General features: G+C 39.7%; 2 protein-coding genes across 2 annotated transcripts; one reads left to right on the top strand and one right to left on the bottom strand.

The window, feature by feature from the left end:
• Window positions 1-474: 474 nt before the first annotated feature.
• LOC147517519 (uncharacterized) lies at window positions 475-3,747 on the bottom strand. The gene is made up of 3 exons (XM_086593622.1): window positions 3,216-3,747; window positions 755-863; window positions 475-640 (listed from the first exon to the last, which is right to left on the bottom strand). Exons 1-3 carry the CDS (start codon window positions 3,745-3,747, stop codon window positions 475-477), a joined length of 807 nt encoding a protein of 268 aa, XP_086449748.1.
• Window positions 3,748-9,043: 5,296 nt separating this feature from the next.
• On the top strand, window positions 9,044-13,794 carry LOC147517518 (bifunctional 3-dehydroquinate dehydratase/shikimate dehydrogenase, chloroplastic-like). The gene is made up of 10 exons (XM_086589684.1): window positions 9,044-9,364; window positions 10,223-10,328; window positions 11,265-11,480; window positions 11,883-12,220; window positions 12,310-12,373; window positions 12,466-12,574; window positions 12,752-12,901; window positions 13,013-13,161; window positions 13,252-13,414; window positions 13,632-13,794. The coding sequence occupies exons 1-10, from the start codon at window positions 9,150-9,152 to the stop codon at window positions 13,673-13,675; spliced, it is 1,554 nt and encodes a 517-aa protein (XP_086445810.1). The 5' UTR covers window positions 9,044-9,149; the 3' UTR covers window positions 13,676-13,794.
• The last annotated feature ends 1,404 nt before the right edge of the window (window positions 13,795-15,198 follow it).

The following is a 15,198-nucleotide window of genomic DNA, read 5'->3' as shown; positions in this document are numbered from 1 at the left end:
AAGCTTTGAGCATGGGCTCTGAGCGTGGGCTTTTTTATAGATGGGCTCTGAGCATGGACTTGTATTGAAATGGGCTTTATTGGGCCACATTTGTGGGGGCCGGAACATCGCCCTCTCTTTGTTACATGGGCAAAGCCTGTGTGGCGCCGTCTGTGGGGCTACCCTCAACCACAAAACAAAAGTTATGGCTTCTCGAAAAACAAACAACGGTGAAAGTATCCCTTTTACCGCACAAGTTTAGCACTCCCCTTCTGCTAGGAATTCACTTTCTAAGTCCGATGGTCCTCGGCCATCTGCAACTGAGAGAGTGGGTATCCATGTATCCGATCCATCAACTCAAGTCGACTGTCGTCTCCGACAATTGGAGAGCAAGAATAACAATCTGAAGAAACATTTGCGTCAACTTCTCGAAGATGATTCAGGGTCCACGGCAAAAAGTGTTTGGGATCGCTTTGAACACATCAAGCATCTCTCTCAAAAGACTCCAAGTACAAACTCCCCCGCACCAGAGAAACCGTATGAAGTCGCTAAACTAAAAGGCTTCACAAGAAACAGAATGTGCAACGCAGAAAGCCAACACTTTCCAGTGTAATCGTAAGCGAATCCACAAACTCCTCTGCCGACCTTGATGCCGATCACCCTGTGAGGGATCACCAACTCACAAAAGATCTCATGACGAAAACCGGTTTAGCCGATTCGAACCGTACTAAGGGAGATCGGCAAAATATGCATATAGGTCGGCAAGGTAGACTACCCAACGAACGAAAAACTCATGAAGTTCCTACCCCAAGCTCTAGGAGGGGTAGGCAAGCCACTACAAGTCCTCGTCGCAACAGCAGTATGCGCTGATCTCGACAACAGCACTATTCACCAAGCACATAGTCAAAATGAAAGACCATATATACATAAGGGCATCTTAAATATCATTTTACATTTATAATTTATCTAATCTTCATACATGCATACATTTAAATTAGCATTTCATTCAAAGTATTTTAATCATTGTACTATGGGGGCGGCGACACCCCAATTTCCATTACGTTATTGTTACACTATGGGGGCAGTGTCACCCCAACTTTCAATATATAATCGTTACAATCTGGGGGCGTCACCTCAAATTTCATTATCATTACAATATGGGGGCGACGACACCCCAAATTTCATTACGTTATCATTACACTTTGGGGGCGACAACACCCCGAATTTCATTACGTTATCATTACACTTTGGGGGCGGCGACACCCCAAATTTTATTACGTTATCATTACACTATGAGGGCGGCGACACCCCAAATTTCATTACGTTATCATTACACTTTGGGGGTGGCGACACCCCAAATTTCATTATGTTATTATTACACTATGGGCGGCGACACCCCAAATTTCATTACGTTATCATTATATTATGGGGGCGGCGACACCCCAAATTTCATTATGTTATCACTACACTATAGGAGCGGCGACACCCCAAATTTCATTATATTATCATTACACTTTGGGGGCGGCGACACCCCAAATTTCATTATATTATCATTACACTTTAGGAGCGGCGACACACCATATTTCATTACGTTATCATTATATTATGGGGGCGGCGACACCCTAGATTTAATTACGTTATCAATACATCAGACTAGCCGAACAAAATTAATGGCCCGTCAATACAATTACATGTCCAATCAAATTATTTGCCGACCAAATAATTTGCCAACTAATCACTATTGACCGATGAATTCAATTTTGGTAACTCAACTTCCTATTTCAATTGGTAGCCAGAAAATTTTAGCCGATCAATAATATACAACTGATCAATTTGATTACTTGCCAATCAAATTCATCTTGTGTATCAAACTCAACTTGCAAATCAATCACTACACACTTAATCATCAACTCAAACAGCCGATCAATCAATCCAATCCAATTACATCTTGCTGGCTGTAATCGATCAATTTGTTCTCCAGATCCCAACCGATCAATTTTTCAAAAGAATATTGAGATGACTGGATCAACCCTTCTGTGAATAATTACTCTTCTGCCGACCCCTCCAATTTTGTAAATCGTCATATTTTTTGTTTTTTTTAAAGCAATATATATGGAATTGAGCAGATCATTTGTTGAACCATTTTTCTCTATCTATTGATACATGCTAATTTTGGGTACTGCCAAACACCAATTTTTAAATTTGCCTACCCTTTGTCCGCCTGATGGAATTAATACCCTATCTAAATTAAACCAAAAATTCCTTTTTCAGACTTATCAGTTTGTATAGCCCACCTGAGAAGCTTACCTTTTTTGCCAATTTATATCGATCAACAGTTTTTTTTTTTTTTTTTTTTTTTTTTTTTTGACCCTTTAATTTCCTTAGGGCTAACCAACCCACCCACTTTGTCCAATATGAGAAAGCGGTCCCGAAACCGATCCTAATTTTGTTGCCGATCCTAATATAGGCCTTTGGCACCTTAGTTTCACATTTACCTTAGCAACCTTGCTTCACTCACAACTCAGAATAAGCAAACCATTGAATCAAACTAAACTGAGTGAAAGAATCCCAGCCAACAGGATATTCTTTTAAAGAAGTTGAATTAAAGGAGTTTAGCGGAATTAAAGCCTAGGAACCATTCAAGCTTATATGGGTACCGATGCATCGCCATATCAATTGTTTAACGAGGGGCTGTAATTGGTAGTTGCCGTAACCAAAGAGATAGAAGATAAGTTCAGGGATTTTCTGTTGGCATTCAAGGCAATAAAGATCGGCAAGTGTACTTCAATCAATCTCATAAGCTTTGAGCTGCCAACGGGAGAATTGTCCAATCGTAGGATGAAGTTGGAGAACAGGCGGGAGAACTGTCCACTCGTGAGATGAAGTTGGAGAACTGGCAGGAGAATTGTCCAATCGTGAGATAAAGTTGGTGGAAGTTGTTTGACTCGCAAAACGTGTAGGTATGTAGGCTTTGAGCATGGGTTCTGAGCGTGGGCTTTTTATAAGATGAGCTCTGAGCATGGACTTTTTTGTAGATAAGCTTTGAGCATGGGCTCTGAGCGTGGGCTTTTTTATAGATGGGCTCTGAGCATGGGCTTGTATTGAATTGGGCTTTTATTGGGCCACATTTGTGGGGGCCGGAACAATATCCATCGCCCACATGGCGAATGGCCATGGACTAGATACGTTATGCAGTGGTTCAGCGGGTGCGAAGATCAATTGAGAGAATCTCTGACACTTTCCATATTTCTTAGCAAACTCCACCACGTCTCTTTTCATATGGGGCCAAAAGTAACCCTGAGTTAACAGCCGGTGTGCTGTGGTTCTTCTCGCTGAATGGCTCCCACAATCTCCCCCATGCAATTCTGCTAGCACCTCTAGTGCCAACCTCGGTCCGACATATTTCAACAACGGCCTATTGAAGTTCTTTTGATACAACTCTCCCCCTAGCAAAATGTATCTCTGAGAAGTTTGTTCCAATCTTCTTCTCTCTTTCTTATCAGCCACCTCTTTCCTAGACAAAAAACACTTGATAGGATCCATCCAACCTCCTTCTTCTTCCTCAGTTTGGCATACCTCTGCCGCCTCCTCAGTGCTCGGTTTCTCCAACCTCCTTACTTTTATCATTCTTTCCTCAGATCCGGGTATTGTTGCGGCTACATAAGCCAGGACATCAGCATGTTTATTATCACCGTGACCCAAGTGTACAAACTTGATCTTCGTAAACTTCGCAGACCTTTTGTGTAACACCTCCAAATACCTCGCCATTCGAGGGCACCGCACGATGAACCCTCCATTTGATTGACACACTACTAAGTTTAAGTCCAAATACACCGTCAGCTCATTTACCCCCAAATCCTCGGCCATTCTTAAACCCGCTATCACCGCCTTCATACTCCGATTCATTATTAGATGCCGCGAATCCCAGCTTCATGGTTTGTTCTATTATGTTGTTCTCAGGCGTAACTAATACGACTCCTATTCCGCTGCATACATCCATTGCTGATCCATCTGCGAATACTCTCCACCCATTTCTCTTATCCCATGGGTCTAGAAGGTCCTGCTCCATATCTCTTTCAGGCTCCATGACCATCTCTTCCCCTCAAGTGGGATCCTCTGATGGGAATTCCGCCAAAAATTCTGCCACAGCCTATGCCTTCTCTGCAGTCCTGATCTAATATTGTATCTCATAGGAACTCAGTATCACTGCTCATTTTAGCATTCTTCCGGACTTTTCTGCCTTTAGCGCTTGATTTAGGGGTAGATTTGTTACCACCACCACCGAGTGTGCTTCAAAGTAGGGTTTCAACTTTAGGGCCGAGAATATCAATGTCAAAGCGTATTTCTCAACTCTACTGTATCGGGTCTCGGCATACAGTAAGGTTTTGCTATGAAAGTACACCGGTTTTTCTATCTTGTCAACAACCCAGGCGAGGACTGAGCTAACCGCATACTCTGTGACCCCCAAATATAAGTACAACTTCTCCCCCTGTTCCGGCCGTGATAACAAAGGAGTCTTGCCCAAATAACTCTTTAACTCTTGAAACACATTCTTGCATTCTGACGTCCATAAGAAATCTGGTGTACTTCTTAGCATAGCTAGTAAATTCGTGGACGGCAAAAGTTTGATACGACAATTATTTGCCTAAGATTCGGAATTTTCAATAATAATACTTTTAAATATTCAGTCCAATAAAACGCTAACAGTAAAAATACGATATATGTGTTTTAAACGAGTATAATACGAATGCATTCCTTTAAAATTGGGCTATATATTTTACATTTAAAACTTTGATGTATAAGTACATAACGTTTTTATTTTTATTTTTACAATTTTATTCATGAAAAAATAATACAAATGTCAAATTTTTTGTTCTACTTACTATTACTAATACATTTATTTTTGGTTCCAACTAAGGCCCGACCTTTTTTTTTTTTAATTTCAAAGATCCGGACATTATAATTCGGTAATTATAAGCCTGGCCCAACCAATTCACGAATTAAACCTTATCATTCAAAAATTTGCCGACTTATTCGTTTTATTCACGAATAATTCGGCGAATTACTAGCTATGCTTCTTAGCAATCGATACAACGGCCTACACTTGTCTGACGACTTCGAAATGAATATGGTTAAGGCTGCGACCCTTCCCGCTAGTCGCTGTATTTTCTTAACGTTCTATGGATAAGGCATTTCCACCAAGGATCTTATTTGTTCGGGGTTAGCCTCTATCCCCTGGTGAATAACAATGTAACTGAGAAACTTTCCTGTGGTCACTCCAAACATGCACTTCTCTGGATTGAGCTTCAAATTATGTGTCCATAGTATGCTGAACGTCTCTCTTAAACCCTATAAGTACTCCTCCTCTGACATACTCTTTTCCACCATGTCATCTATGTATATTTTAATACCCTTTCGGATCTTGCTTTTAAACATTTTCTTTCCCAACCGCTGAAAGGTAGCCCCGACATTCTTCAAACCAAACAGCATCATCATATAACAATATGTACCGCCTTCTACCATGAAGGTCGTCTTCTCCTGATCTGGTATGTACATCACGACTTGATTGTATCCCATAGATGTATCAATGAGCGAAAATATTTTGAATCCCGCTGTTCTATCCACCAGCTCATCTACTTGTGGTATGGGGTAATTGTCTTTAGGACACTCTAAGTTGACATCTATAAAATTGACACACATACGGACCTTGCCATTCTTCTTCAATACCACGACGACGTTAGACAATCAATCTGTGAGCTCCACTTCTCATATTATTCCAACCCCTTTTAACCTCGTAACCTCCCTCGCAAATTCCCTCAGCATACTTCAGCCTAATACTTCTCATCTTTTGTCTCACCGGCTTAACATCTTCCTTCATGTGCAAACAGTGATATGCGAAGCCTGGGTCTAATCCAGTGATATCTTCAATTATCCAGGCAAAGACATGCTTATTTTCTGATAAGAATTGTACCAACTTATTCTTCCACTCATCAGGCAAACTGGACCATACTAATGTAAACTTCTCTTCCTCTCCCGTCCCCAAATTCACTATTTTGATCTCGTCGAGGGTCTTAGGTCCCATTAACGACTCTGCCTCCTCCTCCACAGAGGCACATTGTAATTGATATGTCTGCCTCTTCCTAGGGTTTGATGCCTCCCTTTCTGCCCCTTGGACCAAACTCTTCATCGTACCCTTATGACTATTTTTAGTTGCCATTTGATCTCCACGAACTTCATACATCCCGGTTGTGGTGGGGAATCGAATCACCTGGTAGTATGTTGACGGTACCGCCTTCATCTCGTGGATCCAACACCTCCCTAGAATCGCGTTGTATTGTGAGTTCGAATCCACCACCATAAATCTGGTGAATACCGTCACTGGACCCGTTATAACAGGTAATAAGAGTTCTCCCATGGGATCCGTTATACCCCCATTGAATCCATACAAGTTGGTTCGCGGAGGTCTTAGCTGCCTTGGATTAATTCTCATTTCCTCCAAAGCCTCTATGAATAATAAGTCCACGATACTACCGCAGTCAATTAACACCCTCTTGACCATGTAATTGCCCATCGCTACCGTAATGACCAGTGCGTCATCGTGGGGGAAATCGATAGCTCTGAGATCTGCACTGGTGAATACGATCTTATCCCCTTCCTCCGCCGACCATGACTTTGGTCGCGGATTGCCTATTACTTTATTGATCTGTTGGATATTCATGGTCCTTAGAACCTCCCCGCTGAAAATCACATTAATGGTTCCCAGTATTCTGCCCTGAGCTGGCACTTGCTCCTCATTCTGAGCACCCCTTACAAACTCTCTCATCATTCCCTTCTCTACCAGTCTCCGAATCAACCATTTTAACGCATAACATTCATTAGTCTCATGATTTTATACTTGGTGATATGCACAATATGGCTTGTTTGGTATCTCTATTAGCATGCTTTGCAGTCATTCATAGCCCTGAAGATTTTTAATCAAAGGCAAGATCTCACTCAGTGGCCTATTCAGTGGCGTCTGTTCCAGTTTGCGGTATGACTTTCTCTCCCTATTATCCCTCCTGATCCCATCCCTACTCTTTTCAGGCCGTGATGAGTATCTGCGATACCCACCATTCCCTTTCTCGGACGTCTCCATTTTCTGGTGTTCCCCACCTTTTTCTAAAGATAATACTACCTTCCCTAACCTTCTGGAATCTTTCTGCATGGTGTCCTCATACTTTACGTACTTCTCCACCCGAGGATACAACTCGTGCAAGATCGCGATCTCATTCTTAGCCACGGACTGATGCACTCCTGTTCTCGGTCTCAGACCTCTTTCAAACGCTATTACCACGGTCCTCTCATCCATGCTCTCCACTTTCAATGTCTCAGCTTTGAATCTACACAGATAGTCCCTAACTGATTCCGCGGATCTTTGCCTAACGTTTAATAAAGTCACAATGGCAACCACTCGCCTCTTATGATGTATGAAATGATCTATGAATGCTTGTTCCAACTCCTGAAAATTATTTATGCTCCTTGATGGCAATATGTAGTACCAGTCCGACGCTCCCCCTTTAAGGCTAGCCGGGAACATCATACACCGCAGCCCATCATACTGAGCCTCTTGCCAAAGAGGCATCTGCTATCGGAAATGGTGAATGTGATCCACAGGGTCTCCTTTGTCGTCATATCTTTCGAACCAGGGCTGATTGAAACATTTCGGAACCTCTGAAGCCCATATGGTGTCCACTAACGGATTACGGTTCAGACCAGCCACCACCTGACTAGCCGCTCCTCCTTGAACTTTCGCTTGCTAAAGATTCGCCTCCCGGTCATTGTTTATCATCTCTTGAACTTGCTCCATCGTCAGGTCGGTCACCGGATTTTCAACGACGTCCGGCACGCCTTCTTCATTGTCAGACTCCTCGCTCACTTCCTCTCCTGCTTCTTCCTCTACTATTTCTCTTTCTCTTCTAAATGCGTCATTCTCCTCTCTCAACCTCATGATCTCTTCTTGCATAAGTCGTGTCTCTTCTGCTGTTGACCCCGCTGTTGTCTCCTCTGCTTGATCTCCCCCTTCATCGCTCACCACCTCCACCACTGGCTCATGCACTACTACCTTTTTTGGTCTACCCACCCTCTCTTTACTACTGTTGCCATATTTAAGTTGCTTTGATATGTTCCCCACAGACGGTGTCAAATGTAGTATCATACTTTCCTTACTCTTATCTCTCTACCCTATTCTCAGTATGCTCCCCTCTCTCTAATGAAGTTTCGGCCTCTTTTTCCTTCACATCCCTTTCTCTTTATACATCTTCCAGCCTTTATCCCAGACGTCCACCTGTCTCCTCATCACTCGGTCTCCCTTCTTCCCGTACACCTGCCACGTCCGCGGTTTAGGTATTCGCGGCAATGTTTTCCTATTCCTTGGCTTTTCCTGTTATGTTGCTTCCCAACCAGCTCACCACTGACCAAGTCCCCTTACTCTTCTTAGGCCTACAGTGAACACAAACAGATATCCACGGCCTATATATATGTGCGTAGATTGTGTATTAAGAATTAGGTATCTGCGGCAATGTTCCCCTATTCCTTGACTTCTCCTGTTATGTTACATATAAATCACACGTGTGCGGTTGGGATGGCACCTAGTAGAAATGTAGACTAGTTCTCTTCGCATCTTGGATAATAAGACGTAGGCAACAATCATTGCGTTTAAATTGAGATCAGATTTTTTTTTTGAGAACTAAATCGGATTCCTAATTTACAAATTGCAATTTTTGAATCACAATCCAAGATTACATAACACTTGTTTCCGTTTCTCTCAATCTAAAAACGAGACACCTAAATACCTAATTATATCCATTCTACTCCAATAAGAAAGAAGCAACTGATACCAAAATAACCATGTGGACCCCTATATACAGTGCTGTGACGGCTCCACTTGTACTTCAATTTTAACGAGGATTTGCCGATTAATTTACCTTTTCAAAGTCAGATTTTCAAACACGACCTGCCAACTTCCACTTCACTTAACATTTCTTCTATTTGCTCTGTTTTTCTTCTTCTATATAAACTACCTACCTTTCTTGCACTACTCTCCATAACACATTCATCCATTCTTTGTTCTACATTGACAACTTAAGCTTCTCATCTTCATTCTTTATATTTTTCGTTTCTTTTCTAATAACATGGGTAGTCTTGGAATGATGAAGAGTCCAACAATGATTTGTGTCCCATTAATGGGACAATCTACAAAGCAGATTGTTTATGAGATGGCTGAGGCAAAGTCGCAAGGAGCTGATCTTGTTGAGATTAGATTGGACTGTATAAAGGATTTTCAGCCTCGAAAAGACCTCGAAGTCATCCTCAATGATAAGCCATTGCCAGTAGTTGTTGTCAACAGGTACAATGAATTTTTAATCAAGATTTTTGTTCTTGGATATGTATTGAGTTTGTTAATCTTTATATTTGTTTATTTTGGCGTGCCTTTTCAGTTTACGAAAGTAAAATTACATTTGACGTATCAGATGTATCATGTATTGGTTATTCCAACTTCCAAGGAATTTGTTTTCTGTTTTATTATTTTTACTAATCTTGCTTTGATGTAATCTGTTTAAAGTCCTGCAAAATGGTCCATATGCTCCATAGTCCACACAGAAAAGGCTGTGAGCAGAAGTACCTTGTTCTCGACAAGTTTCAAAAGATTAAGATTTTTATGAAGGTTTGAGGGTGTAAAAGGGAGAGGAGCAATTAGTATAATTACAACGGGTAAATAGTACAAAATGTAGATGGTTTCCTTAAAAAAAATTATGGCTGAAAAATAGAACGATATGGACGCCAAAAAAAAAAGCATCGTTCCTTTCAGTGGGAAAACTTGAATCAGTGAATACTTGGCCAGGAATGGTATTTGGAAATAGGGACACCAAAATTGGCTGAACAAATAATATTTGAGACTTAGTGTAGAAATATCCTGAATACATTATACTGTTAAAAAGAAAAAGAGAATTTTCGTGATATAAACCCTGTTTGTGTTTGTACTATAAGTGAGGAACCTTGCAGAATGCAGATGATGTCAAAATGAAAATTGGACTAAAGGTTAATACTCTGGACCTACTTGGTGGACTCTAAGTGCTTCCACCTGCACTATATCAAGAAGCTCAATAGCAGTTTTTTCCGATGCTTAACATATAATGACCTCTTCCTTCATATACAGTTTAGTCTACTATGGGCCAGGAGCTAATATTTGATGTGTTTTTTCCAGGCCAAAGTGGGATGGTGGTCAGTATGAAGGTGAGGAAACTTCACGACTGGATGCACTTTGTTTAGCAATAGAGCTTGGAGCAGATTATGTTGACGTCGAGCTCAAGGTATCTATCTGTTTAATTGCCGCTCAAAACGCATATTGTTAATGGAGTTGAAATAAGTGACATGTGTTTTGTTTCTTTTAGTTTTTGGTTTTTCATAGATGTTGCCTGGCATAGCAAAGGAACTTCCTGTTTTCATAGACTATTGTTTCAAATGTTTAATAATTATTATACTGGAAACATCATAACTAAACTGCATCATGTTTTATAGGTAGTTAGATGGTCTTTGGCATTAAAAAGCTTCTTCAAGTTATTTAGTACTCAGCCTCGTAGATGGTCAACCATGAATTAGCATAAAAAGTAGCATATGAGATTATATTGCCGCTTTCTTTTATCTTTTTCTAATTGGCGGGTGACCATTTTTTCCCTGAATTAGTTGCGCCTTTAGGCGCTTTTAAATTTCTTTGTAGAGTCCAACTCAGAAAGAATGTTTCTTGATTTATAAATTTGTTTTCAGTCACATGCAATCTAACCCTCTACTGACCAATAATACTAGCTATGAGCAGAGGATTATAACAATCTACTCACAACTACGCGATGTCAACCCAAAAAGGCTTCGGAAGGCAGCTTCTACCTTCTAGTTATTACTAGAGTGCAGCTTTCTTCATCAAATGTTGCAATTTATGCTACTTCAATAGAAAGAAATAAGTAGTCCCCGCTATATTGTACAACGACGTTGTATTTTATTACCCATGATTTCAACTTGAAAGAACACAAGTTATTTGGAGTTCTCCTTCAGAAAATCTTTTCTAATCCTTTTTCCGAAACATATATATTGCTTATAGTATTACCGTTCCATATATAAATTTTATTATGATCATATAATTGAGACAATAGACATATTCATGAAGTGCTTTAGTTTCCCTCGATGTTACATATGCATTTTTGTGTTTAAAGCATTAAGCCTGGAACTTACACTATCTGCGTGACAACATTCAGGTAGCTTCTGATTTCATGGTGGATGCAAATCTTATTGGGCCTTGTAATAGCAAAATTATTGTTTCCTGCCATTTGGGCGGTGAGACTACAGAAGAGGACCTGAGTCATATACTTGCACAAATACAATCTACAGGAGCAGATATCGTGAAAGTTGTCACAGATGCAACTGATATCACAGAATTAGCACCACTTTTCGATGCGCTGTCACATTCCCAGGTGTGTATCATTGACAATGTGTTGATTCTAATATTACTTCCGATGGTTGTCAGTTCAACTAACTGAGAATAGTTTTGAAAATATAACTAAGATTTTTTTTTTCCACATAATGGTTGACCACAATAAAATGATAGAAACATAGATGTTAATGTTTGTCAAATTATCAATATAAAGCGTATCCCCCTCTCGGCCTCTCCCAAATGTTTGGCGTCATTTGGGAGCTCTCTTTCTGTCCATCCAATTGTATCCAAACTTTACAGTATAGCCTCTGATAACTTCATTAACTTGAGAAGTTTATCATTTCACGCACATGTATATTGAGTTTGGTAATTTTAATATTTCTTCTTATGTTAGAGTTGTGGTGACACCTCAATCTCAATTTCTCTCAATTTCTATGTGCAGGTTCCATTGATTGCATACTCTGCAGGAGAACGAGGTCTTATAAGCCAATTACTATGCCCAAAGTATGGTGGTTTTATGGTTTATGGATCTATGAGAGGCAGCACAATACCTGGCTTGCCTACTCTGGATCATCTTAAGCAAGCTTACAAGCCTGAGTGGATCAATGAAGAAACCAAAGTTTTTGGGCTCATCTCCAAACCTGTAGGCCACAGCAAAGGACCTCTTCTACATAACCCTACCTTTAGACATGACAGTTATAATGGTGTTTATGTTCCAATGTTCGTTGATGATCTCAAGGAGTTCTTTAGAGTCTATTCATCAGACTTTGCCGGTTACAGGTATATAAATTAAATTTAATTATAAGACTCATTTCCTAGCAGACTTTTCTGTAATCACGATTCTTACATTGTTGCTGTGTGAATTGAAGTGTTGGAATTCCATACAAAGAAGCTGTAACTGGGTTCTGTGATGAAGTGCATCCACTTGCTCAGGTAACTTTGTCGTATTTATCAGCTTACAATTTATTGGATGCAAGTTCATAGTTGTACATGAGTTTTAGATTCTGATTAGTATGCCTCATCAGTCCATAGGAGCTGTAAATACTATTATACGAAGGCCTAGTGACGGGAAGCTGATTGGTTATAATACAGACTGTGAAGCTTCTATCACTGCCATTGAGGACGCATTAAAAGGTACACTGCATCCTTTGACACGTTAACATTATAATCTTGGAACTGATTTAAATTTAAAACTGTTAGTCACAGAAATCCTGATCTTATATACAGAAGGGTTCCCTATATAGAAGAATTAAGGAGTATTGTATCTTTCCCATTTCAATATTCTTAATATGTGAGAACTGAATGTTCCAGAAAGAGGATGCACTAATGAGGAGGCATCATTCTCATCTCCACTCTATGGTAAACAATTTGTGCTAGCTGGCGCTGGAGGTGCTGGAAGAGCACTCGCTTTTGGTGCTAGAAGTAGAGGAGCCCACATTGTTGTTTTCGACATAGATTATGGTAAGTATGTGAAAGGTTACTTTTTACGATGATAATGAAATTCGGTTCTCTTCCATTGTCATATGGTCTATATTCGGATTATATCTGACAATCGACGTTCTTTCTAAATAGAGAGAGCAAAGTCTCTTGCTCACTCAGTTTCAGGGGAAGCTCGAGTTTTGGAAGATATTGTTGACTTCTGTCCAGAGATAGGAGCAATACTTGCAAATGCTACGCCCATAGGAATGCATCCAAATACAGATAGGATTCCTGTTGCTGCGGTAAGTAAGTCCCATATTTTTTTGCTGGAACCAGCTAGAGCAATTCAATCACAGTGGTTGGAGCTAAAATTTCCGTATCTGTTTGTTCAGGAGACCTTGGGAGTTTACCAGGTTGTGTTTGATTCAGTTTACACACCAAGAAAAACACGACTCTTGAAAGAAGCAGAGGCTGCTGGAGCCATTGTTGTGAGTGGAGTTGAAATGTTCCTCCGCCAGGCAATGGGCCAGTTCAATCTTTTCACTGGACGAGAAGGTGAGCGTAGAATCTGCCGCCATCTATTTTAAAAGCACATATATACTCTAGAGTTCCGATTGATAATTGATCATTCGCGAGTATTCCTAGCTCAAGTTATTAGCAATATGTGCTGCACCAGGCCAAATAATTTCCAATAACTTTCTGATATATGCTCCCATTCAATATTGCATTATATGAACGAATATCTAACATAATCTTATATTTGTGTTTGCAGCACCAGAAGACTTCATGCGGGAAATTATTCTAGCGAAGTTCTGATTTAACGAAACAAGAAAGAGTGTTGTTTCATATATCGTAATCATTGTAAAACTGTTTACGGGTCTGGAATCGGACCCTTAATTGAAATCGATTATTTTTATACAAAACTTCCTTGATTACATTTCATGTATATTCGCACAAATTGTACATAATGTAGCGGAAACCTCTCAATTATACAAAACACTAAACGTTTCTGATGCGCAAGGCACTACCACACAATTAACTTAAGCAACGAATTGCAAAACGGACCAGGTTTGGGAATTGGGACTGCTAAGGGCATCACCAACGCAAGCCACTAAAACCCAGGTCCACATCAGATTTTTGAAGTGACAGGTTGGATGAATGAGGAGCATTAAAGAGGAGCTAAACCTCAAAATAGTTTGGTGTTCCAATGGAGATTTTCTTTTCTCCTTTAAAAATGGTGAGAAACTGAGAATAACAAATATTTGATTCAACTGAAGTCATGTGAGTTTTTAAGTTGAGTCATGTGCAGAAATTCTGGGCTTGGGCTCCTTCAAAAACTCTGTAAGAATGATAAATTTGGAGGCTCATTTAGGAGCTGTGTTGGAGGCTGTTTTTTTTAAAAGTCCGTCATATTTGAAGGCAAAAGCCCGTATCCAAATCCCATTGGTGATGCCCTAAGTTGCCGAATCTAGTTATGGTCGGATTTGGTTTTTTTTAATTTTCGGAACCGTACTCGAATACGGTTTTACAACATTAGATTTGAGTAGAGCGAGGCGGTTCAAAAAAACTGAGAAACCGAAAAACCAAACCAAATAGAGTCGGGTGAAATTAATGATTTTATATTTTTTCGGTTCGGTTTTCAATTCTCAAAAAACAAAACCATCTAGTTAGGTCTGGCTTTCGGTTTGAGAGTTTGATTAACCGATATAACCTGAATTGAATCGGGTGCTAGATATATATAGAAATTTTAGAGTTTTTTTATCACTATTTTTTTAGCTAAATAGTTAATGTTATTAAGCACTTGAATATTTGTTTTTTGTCAACATGTTTAAATAACATCAATATTATTTAATTAAGTGAGCTGGTTTTGAATGGGTATCGGGTTATCTGAACCCAGACTGGTTTTTAGTGGGTCGGGCTAAGAGTCGGGTATTTTGTTGAGAAGTGTGACCAAATCCTACCCTAATCCTATATTTCGGGTACCCATCGGGCTCGGATTCGAATTTCAGGTAGGATAAAGCCCGATATAAATGAAAAAAGAAGACAATAAGAAACTTTATTTAAAATATATATCTATATTTTATTCCTTCTTCGACTATCCAATCCTTCAAACAAAATAAAACTTCTAATGAACTTGGAAATAATTATCACCTATACTCGAACATAATTATTTGATATGATTTTAAAATAAATGAACTTGGAATAAACTATAGACACGTGATCACGTGCAATTACTGAAAAAATTGAAAATCCCGATATAATTTTTTTCATAATCCAAAATATTAAATAATTCATCATTGTAAACATGAATGAGATCATAATCTAAATATCTATCTAAC

The sequence above is a fragment of the Coptis chinensis genome, chromosome 2 (genome assembly GCF_015680905.1).
Source record: "Coptis chinensis isolate HL-2020 chromosome 2, ASM1568090v1, whole genome shotgun sequence".
NCBI classification, from domain to species: Eukaryota; Viridiplantae; Streptophyta; class Magnoliopsida; order Ranunculales; family Ranunculaceae; genus Coptis; species Coptis chinensis.
The sequence above is the reverse complement of the archived record's forward strand: the minus strand, read 5'-3'. Positions and strand labels throughout refer to the sequence as shown.

What these genes read in the sequence shown, in the direction of transcription:
- LOC147517518 (XM_086589684.1), top strand. Translation starts at nt 9,150, where the DNA reads ATGGGTAGTCTTGGAATGATGAAGAGTCCAACAATGATTTGTGTCCCA. An exon ending in CATTGAGGACGCATTAAAAG is followed by an intron (nt 12,575 to 12,751) that starts GTACACTGCATC and finishes TGAATGTTCCAG; the next exon opens with AAAGAGGATGCACTAATGAG. An exon ending in TGTTTTCGACATAGATTATG is followed by an intron (nt 12,902 to 13,012) that starts GTAAGTATGTGA and finishes CTTTCTAAATAG; the next exon opens with AGAGAGCAAAGTCTCTTGCT.
- LOC147517519 (XM_086593622.1), bottom strand. Translation starts at nt 3,747, where the DNA reads ATGGCGAGGTATTTGGAGGTGTTACACAAAAGGTCTGCGAAGTTTACG. An exon ending in TGCTAAGAAATATGGAAAGT is followed by an intron (nt 864 to 3,215) that starts GTCAGAGATTCT and finishes CTTGGTGAATAG; the next exon opens with TGCTGTTGTCGAGATCAGCG. An exon ending in ATGAGTTTTTCGTTCGTTGG is followed by an intron (nt 641 to 754) that starts GTAGTCTACCTT and finishes GATCCCTCACAG; the next exon opens with GGTGATCGGCATCAAGGTCG.